Genomic DNA, 8,982 nt, shown 5'->3' with positions numbered 1-8,982 from the left:
ATTAACATGAAATACATTGTAATATTTATATTAATAGTTTAAATTTTGCATTTATTGAAAGAGTGCGTATATATATACACTCCGTGTTAAAAATTATGGGTAAAGGCTACTGAATAAGTGTGTTAGTATGCATGACATATTTCATGAAATATTTAATTGAAATTTCTTTTTCGGTATTCATTATCCTTTTAATTTGGACAATTACTTTAGATTCGCATTGCAAAATTACATCTTAAAGATAAAATGCTTCATATTAAAAGTAATTTTATTTTTTATAGTCTGAATTTGAAACTTCTAATTAAAAACGATTGCAATAATATTCTTTCAAATTTTTTTTGAGTTAATATGCCTTGAAAATGCATTTGCAAGTATTTATAACCCTTCATCATTTTAGATAACATCCACTTTAGCCTTTCATTTTCTTCTTTGGCTTCATATATCTCACAGTGATTTACTTAATCATTAATTAGCTTTTGTTACAATAATTAATTGATCACATTGCATAACTTCATGGACCACATTTAATCCCGCTAGATCCTTGCGTTAATTAGCATCAATACTAATATATTGCGGGTATAATTTAGCTAGTGTAGGTTTCAAATTTTAAAGTAATTCCTGTCAAGATGATAAATCCTACCGTAAGTGTCTCTACATAAGCTTCGGGTAACCAAATATAAACCGGTATCATTGACACTTTTACTGCGAAAGGGGTGAAGAAAGTAATCCATAGAAAGATTTGGCGCCACTCACTAAATTGTGGTTGATGAGATTTGTAAATTGATTGTTCATGTTTGGAGAATAATCAAACATAGTAGCTAATAGCTAGTAATTAATACGATAATTTAATCAGCTAGATTTGATCATTACTGAAATTATTTAGCTACGTAGTTTAATTATAGCCTCGTTTAAAAGAGTCAAATTTTCAATTATTAATCATTGCATTGTTATTGTCTTTAATTACAACAGTCCGTCAACTTGTTTCTAAAGTCAAATCACATTATAATATTCTACTCGACATTTACGTCAATTCAAAACAAATTTTTATTGCAAAATTATAGTTAATTATTAGTCATTTTAATCTTATTTTTTTAACTTAATCATAATAATATGTTTTAATACAAATCGAGTTTTACCCGAAATGACCTTTTGTTTCGCTTTAACCACAAAGACCGTCTGGTCAAATCAGTCAAATGTCCGTTTCTTCAGGCCTCAGTGTCATATTGGTAAATTTGAACTACAAACAGTGGCAAAAGTGTAAAGAAGTTTTTATCTTTTCATTGGCCCCCACCCCCCTCTCCTCTATTTTTCTTTTTGTCTGAATATATCCTTTTTCTCAGTTGTTTACTTAGCTCCCTACCCACCCACCCCACCCACCCTAGTTGTCTCTCTGATTGATACAAAAACTCATATATACTGATTCTGTGAAGTGAAAGTCCGTAGATCTGAGAACGAAATCTCACCAGAAACTGCCTAATTTGGGTAAGCATTCTTTTCATTTTAGTTCGTTTTTGTTTGTTTTTAGCTGTACAATGAGCAATGAGCAACGTGTTTGTATGGCTTTTTTGAGTTAGTTTCGATCGATTTTGGAATGAGATCTAAGTGTTTTGAGAGTGATTGTGGTGTTTTCGTTTTAAATTGATGTACATTTGTGTGAATGTGAGGGTTTGGAGTTGGATTTTTTGTCTTTTTTTGGAGGCTTTTCATGTTTATATTTACTTTGCTCGAGTTTTGATTGAAGTGTTTTGAGAGAAACTGCGGTGTTGTGATTGTTGTGATTGTTGTGAATGTGCTGTTTTGGCGTTATATTGATGTGCATTTGTGTGAATGTGAGGGTTTAGAGTTGAATTTTTTGTCTTTGATGGAGGATTTTCATGTTTATATTTGCTTTGCTCGAGTTTTGTTTGAAGTGTTTTGAGAGTAACTGTGGTATTTTGATTGTTGTGAATGTGCTGTTTTGGCTTTAAATTGATGTACATTTGTGTGATTGTTGTGAATGTGCTGTTTTGGCTTTAAATTAATGTACATTTGTTTGATTGTTGTGAATGTAATGTTTTGGCTTTAAATTGATGTGTATTTGTGTGAATGTAAGGCTTGGAGTTGGATTTTTTCTCTTTGTTGTAGGATTTCATGTTTATATTTGCTTTTCTCAAGTTTTGGTTGAAGTGTTTTGAGAGTAACTGTGGTGTTTTGATTGTTGTGAATGTGCTGTTTTGGCTTTAAATTGATGTACATTTGTGTGACTTTTGTCGGAGGATTTTCCTAATTATTTTTTGCTTTGCTCAAACTTTTATCTGAGAGGTCTGTGAAGTTTTGATTGCTGTCAATGTAGTTTTTTGGCTTTAAATTGGTGTATGAGTGTACGGGCTTGGAGTAGGAATTATTCTCTTTGCTGGATGATTTTCCTGTTTATTTTTCTTCTATAAAATTTTATCCATGTGTTTTTCGAGTAATTGAGGCATTTTGATTGTTGTGAATGTGCTATTTCAGCTTTAATTTGATGATCTGCATTTGTGTGAACTTAGTATAGGTGCAAAAACCATTTTTCACAAATGTAGAATATTTAGTGACTTAGTAATGCTGATGACTGCTCAGTAACTCATTTTAGTTGGCCCTTTTGGTTCCTACTTGTGGTTATGCTATTTATCCTGTGAAATTTCAGCAAACTTCATCATCTTTTGCTGAAATACGTGACCTAAGACTGAAAGTTTAGCTTAGTTTTGGAATCAATTTCAGGTTTGGTTCAAGTGACTGAAGATGGCAGCAGTGGATGATCAAACTCCTCCTGTTCTTGATGAAACAACTTGCGGCACCCTACTACAAAAGCTGCAGGCAATTATTATTATATTTTTTTTTGGTGGACTGCCGCAATCTTTTAACTAACTTTAAAAAGAACCAATCAAGTATTCTCCTTAACGTATATACTATGTATGTAGCTGATGGTTAAAATAAACTTGTCTGTTGATGCAGCAAATCTGGGATGAGGTTGGTGAAACTGATGATGAGCGGGACAAGATGCTTCTTCAGATAGATCAAGAGTGTCTGGATGTCTACAAGAGAAAGGTTGACCATGCTGTGAAGTCACGGGCTCACCTTCTTCAGGCATTGGCAGATGCCAAAGTTGAACTCTCCAGGCTGCTATCGGCCCTTGGAGAGAAGACATATGTTGGAATTGTGAGCAACCATACTTCATTTTTGTTATAAATAGACAGAAATATGTAAATTTCTTTGGTTGCAGGTGGAAGTCATAATTCTTCCTTTTCTTATGCATGTTTTCCTTTCTGTGGTTGATTCTCTAGCCTGAGAAGACTTCAGGTACAATCAAGGAACAGCTTGCAGCTATAGCACCAACACTGGAAAAACTATGGAAGCAGAAAGATGATAGGATAAAAGACTTCTTTGATGTACAATCACAAATTCAGAAGATAAGCAGTGAGATTGCAGGGGATAGCGAGCAAGTTGAGAGTCTAACAGTGGACGAATCTGACTTATCTGTAAAAAAGTTGGATGAGTTTCATGTGCAACTTCAAGAGCTCCAAAAGGAGAAGGTCTAGTCAATATTCACAAGACAATGTTTATAATCTGCTTATCTGGATCCTGCTTGTCAGATGCTCAATACATTCTTGTTTGAACTTGCAGAGTGACAGATTACACAAGGTCCTCGATCTTGTGAGTACTGTGCATGACCTTTGTGCTGTTCTTGGCATGGACTTCTTCAGTACTGTCACAGAGGTTCACCCAAGCCTGGATGATTCTACTGGTGTACAATCAAAAAGTATTAGCAATGATACATTGTCAAATCTGGCCAACACTGTCTTGGTATTAAAGGAAGATAAGAAGCAGAGATTGCTTAAGGTAAATATTCTTACTGTTTTAAGTTATACCAGTTTTCTTTTCCTAATTATACTTCTCATCAAGTTTAGAATGCCTCAGGCATATTCGGCAATGCATATTATTCAGAATTTGGATCCTCCAAGCACAACTCGTCTATATTGATTAATTAGAATAGCTCACAAACAAGTCTGCTTATCCATCCTATACTCTGTGCATGATTGGAGTTCCTTTCCTTGGAATTGTTTGAGTCTATATGGACGTTCTACTGCACATCGTAGCAATAGTCAGTAGTCGGTTTAGCACTTACTTTAAACATGCTATAGTCAGTTATATATCATGTTCACGTGGTGATCATTACACTCAGTCCACTTATTTTTGAATTCAATTCTCTTCTGATCTTTCCCCCTCTTGCAGCTTCAAGAATTAGCAACTCAGCTAATTGATTTATGGAATTTGATGGATACCCCAGAAGAAGAACGGAGCTTGTTTGACCATGTTACCTGCAACATATCAGCTTCAGTAGATGAAGTGGCCATTCCAGGGGCTCTTGCTCTTGATTTGATTGAACAGGTAGCTGGAGATAGATCTTAGAATCCACTTCCAAGTGCTTTTGCAGCTTGTCAGTTGTCACTAACTGCTTTTCTATTGTTATTGTCAAGGCTGAAGTGGAAGTTGAAAGGCTTGATCAACTTAAAGCTAGCAAGATGAAGGAGATTTCTTTCAAAAGACAGGCTGAACTGGAAGACATTTATGCTCGTGCCCACGTAGAGATTGATACTGAGGCTGCCCGAGAAAAGATTATGGGACTGATTGATTCTGGTAATGTTGATCCTGCAGAATTACTAGCTGACATGGACAATCAGATTGTAAATGCAAAAGAAGAGGCTCACAGTAGGAAAGAAATATTGGAAAAAGTTGAGAAATGGATGGCAGCTTGTGAAGAAGAGAGCTGGCTTGAAGACTATAACAGGGTATATTCTCTCGTTTTCATCATGTTGACTTTCCTCTTTCTTTTTCTTTTTCATTATGTGGATATATTCTTCATGCTGTCACTTGTAATTGAGAAACTGTAAGTGAAGTTTGACAGTTAATGGTAAAATTTTGGGTCTTCATGCCTGTAGTTCATCAGATCAACATAAAGGTATCTCTTCCTGGAAATTATGATGATAACATGTCATAAATTATGGTGAAACAGGATGATAACCGGTATAATGCAAGCAGAGGGGCACACTTGAATTTGAAGAGAGCTGAAAAGGCTCGGATATTGGTCAACAAAATTCCAGGTAAATCCCGAATTTATGTTACATCACTGTTAAAACTGAGTATTGCGGGTATTAGTGCTGGATATGTTTTTTTGAGGATGAGACTTGTAAAATAAAAAAATATGGTTTGGGGATGATGCAACTTACAAGTACTTGTTGTCAGTTGTAACAAGGATTTATTTAATTATCTATCTAGTGTCTTTGATTTCTTAGTTTTGCCAAGGAGCTTAAGGATTCTTTCTTGCTTGATGGGAAGTTCAATAATTTGAGATACACTGCTTTACTGTGAAAATACGATACATTTTATCGGTGCATACTAGACGCTGAGTCTGAATATAAAATTTGGTTATGCAGCTCTTGTGGACTCCTTGGTTGCAAAAACTAGAGCATGGGAACAAGAGCGGGACACCACATTCACTTATGATGGTGTTCCACTACTTGCTATGCTAGACGAATATATGATGCTCAGGCACGATAGAGAAGAAGAGAAAAGAAGGTTGAGGGTAAGTCCAGAACCTCTTATCAAGTTATTTAGCGAAAAAAGGCTCGACCTAGCATTAGTTTTTGCTTAATATCATACCAAGAATGACTAACTGAAGGACTCACTAAATGTTTCTTTTGGTGTCTGGCAGGACCAGAAGAAGTTCCATGAGCAGATGAGCAAAGATCCAGAAGTATTTGGATCAACGCCAAGCCCTGTTCGACCACTTGGTCCAAAGAAGGTAACAGGTCCACGAGCAAATGGCAGTGCCAATGGGCCAGCAAGCAGAAGACTGTCTCTTAATTCCCACCAAAACGGTTCCAGGTCAACTTCTAAAGATGGAAAGAGAGACGCGAGACTCAGTGCTCCTGTGAACTATGTTGCCATGACCAAAGACGATGCAGCGTCTCACATTTCTGGAACTGAGCCTATTCCTAGCACTCCATAGTAACTGCTTAATAAGAGTTGTGTACTTTTTATACCATTGTCTTCTTCTGTTGTCATTACTAGTCTAGTTTGTAGTAGGATAAATATGTGGACAGTGAGTGATCACAGAGTAGAGACCTAATAGTTTGTGCTATATTAGAAAGTTACTCCAACCTATTCTGAGAAATGGAAGTTCAATTCCAAAATGTAGCGTTACAAGTAGGGGTGGGGGCATGGTATGATATGGTACGGAATTGAAAACTTCCGTTGGGTAATTTTGGTTCTCATTCTATTAACAATACTATATCAACTTAATTCGATGTTTTGTAGTATGGTAAATTGGTAATTATAATTTGTTCCGACTTTGACATACATGCCCAATACATAGCAAACAAATCGGATAGATTATATCTGATACATTAAATACAAATTCAGTTACCTGAATATAAAATTGAATGTGAGTTCACCAAATCATGTTGATTTCAATCTCTTCCAAATCTTCTATCAAATCAAAATTTAAATTTTCTTCTCTCAATTCTCTTTAATTATATATTTAAATTTCACATCATTCAAAACTTGTTAAAAGATTCATAAACGGAAAACATAAATTCATACCCAATTGATAAAGACAACATAATATGTCTATGTTATTGAAAACGAAAACATAAATTCGTACACAATTGATGAAAAAAGAAATCGATACTCCTTCACGGGGTGCCCTTAGTTCCGACTTCTTTGTGAGTTCTTGCCTCCTCGGCATACATCCGCTTAATCGCTATTAAATCGTCAATTATACGGAAACCTAGCATAAAAAGAATGGCGTCGTAGATCCATGTACGGCTTCGACTCCCACCACTGTATCCGTGTCCACCAATATCCATATTGATTTCATCTCGAGCCATAATCATCGATTTGGAATTCACCCCAAAAACTACTCTATAATTTGATACTACACGAACACGATTAACCCCAAAAGCTCTATGATTTGATACTAGACTCTTCAACCCAAGGCCAACACGATTGAATACTCCCATTGACATTCTCACAATAAACCTAATAACAATTTTTTTTATTTTATATATAACATGAATTTACTATTTGAATGAATAAAATAATAATAATAATAATAATAATTTAGTCTTTTCTAAACATAGGAATCCTTATGAAACACAATAAAATAGATAAAAATAAAAGAACAGTAGGACACACACAAGTTTAATTTAGAAGATTAAAAAATTTATTAAAAAAACTAAAAGACACAATAATTTAAATTTTAAAAATACTGTCATACCCTTTCCCCTTCCCCACGTCCTCATCCACTAATCACACACACAAACACACAAATTAAAAATAAATCAGATTTCAATGTATTCTAAATTAACTCTTTTTACTTGAGGAATTTACACATGTAGCGTGATTTATCGATCTTTAACATTCATCAATGAGCTAAGTTTATAAATCTCGCTCGTCATTCTCCTTTTTTTTTCAATCATCTCTCTGACCTCTTTCACTTTAAACAAACACAAATATATGATTTAAATTTGTGTTTGTATAAAGCAAGAGAGATTGTATATACAAATACAAATATATATTTCTTCATCCTATACACTTATAATTATACAAATACAAATCTTCCTCTGCCAGTTCTCTTGTGGTTGTATAAAGCGAGAGAGAGAGATTTGATATACAAATAAAAATGTTTTAACTCGATTCAATTATATACGAGTTCAAATTTTATGTAGATATACACGCACAATCATTGATACATATACATAGTAGTTACATATATACAATTATTTAACTGATATAAGTATACAATTCACCTCTCTCCACTCTCTTCCCTCTCTCGCTCGCCTCTCTCTCAATCTTGTTCGCCACTCTAGCCTAACACATAGAACATATACATATACAAATCACAATTTTCATAAACACAAATGAATTAGCGCCCAATTTATACAACCGCGATTTATACAAATCAGATGCTCCACAACAAATATAATTTGGCTATGGAGCGCAAATAGCAAAATTGTAGCTATATAACGCTAATATGTTTATTATATTTGCTATTCCTAAAATTTAATAAAATATTCCTAAATTCCTATAAGGGTGAGGGAATTTAAATCTTTCTTTTTTTAATATCCATAATTTAATTCTTTAGACTGTCTATTTATTAATTACTGACCATTTAAGTCCCATAATAATTTATTAGTCATTACATACAACCCACGTCTCATACAAAGCATAAGTAAGAAACTAAAATTTTACTAATGCCCATAATTTAATTCCTTTTACCGTCTATTTATTGATTAATTACTGACCATTTAAGTCCCATAATAATTTATTAGTCATTATATACAACCCACGTCTCATACAAACCATAAGTAAGTAGGGGGATTTTTCATGGTTATGGTTATAAAATCAAATTTAATCGCAATCCGAATTAAACCGATTAAAAAAATTGATATTTGGTTTGATTTGGTTTTAAATTTTGAAAAATCGAATATTAATTTTGGTTTGGTTTTCGTTTTACTAAAAATTAACCGCAAAAATAACCAAATCGAACCGCGAAGTTATATATATAAATTTTATAATTATTTATAAATAAAAGGGAAAGGGTCTGATATACCCTTCAACTTTGTCATTTAGAGCTGATATACCCCTCTTTATGAAAGTGACTCATATATACCCCTGCGTATATACAAATGGCTCACATATATCCTTTTCCTCTAACGGAAATGAAAGAAATTAATTTTAGTTTAATTTTTTTTTTTTTTTTTTTTAAATATATATAATCCCATATGGGTATATTTAATCCTCCTCAAACACACACACACATATATATATATATATATATATATTTTGTTGTTGACTAATTTAGATTTATTATTTTGATGGTCAAATTTATTTATGTTTCACTAAAAACTTATTATAGATGACCAATTTTTTTTCTTCAAAATACAAAAAATAAATTACAATATAGAA

General features: G+C 33.5%; 1 protein-coding gene across 1 annotated transcript; it reads left to right on the top strand.

Annotated features, from left to right (window-relative positions):
- Nucleotides 1-1,344: 1,344 nt before the first annotated feature.
- On the top strand, nt 1,345-6,354 carry LOC102599360 (65-kDa microtubule-associated protein 1-like). Its single transcript, XM_006346123.2, has 10 exons — nt 1,345-1,479; nt 2,734-2,829; nt 2,968-3,171; nt 3,297-3,545; nt 3,637-3,852; nt 4,246-4,401; nt 4,491-4,802; nt 5,027-5,114; nt 5,448-5,596; nt 5,726-6,354. The coding sequence occupies exons 2-10, from the start codon at nt 2,755-2,757 to the stop codon at nt 6,020-6,022; spliced, it is 1,746 nt and encodes a 581-aa protein (XP_006346185.1). The 5' UTR covers nt 1,345-1,479; nt 2,734-2,754; the 3' UTR covers nt 6,023-6,354.
- Nucleotides 6,355-8,982: the final 2,628 nt, after the last annotated feature.

Source organism: Solanum tuberosum, unplaced genomic scaffold (assembly GCF_000226075.1).
Source record: "Solanum tuberosum cultivar DM 1-3 516 R44 unplaced genomic scaffold, SolTub_3.0 scf00076, whole genome shotgun sequence".
NCBI classification, from domain to species: domain Eukaryota; kingdom Viridiplantae; phylum Streptophyta; class Magnoliopsida; order Solanales; family Solanaceae; genus Solanum; species Solanum tuberosum.
This window is presented reverse-complemented; position numbering and strand designations above follow the sequence as displayed.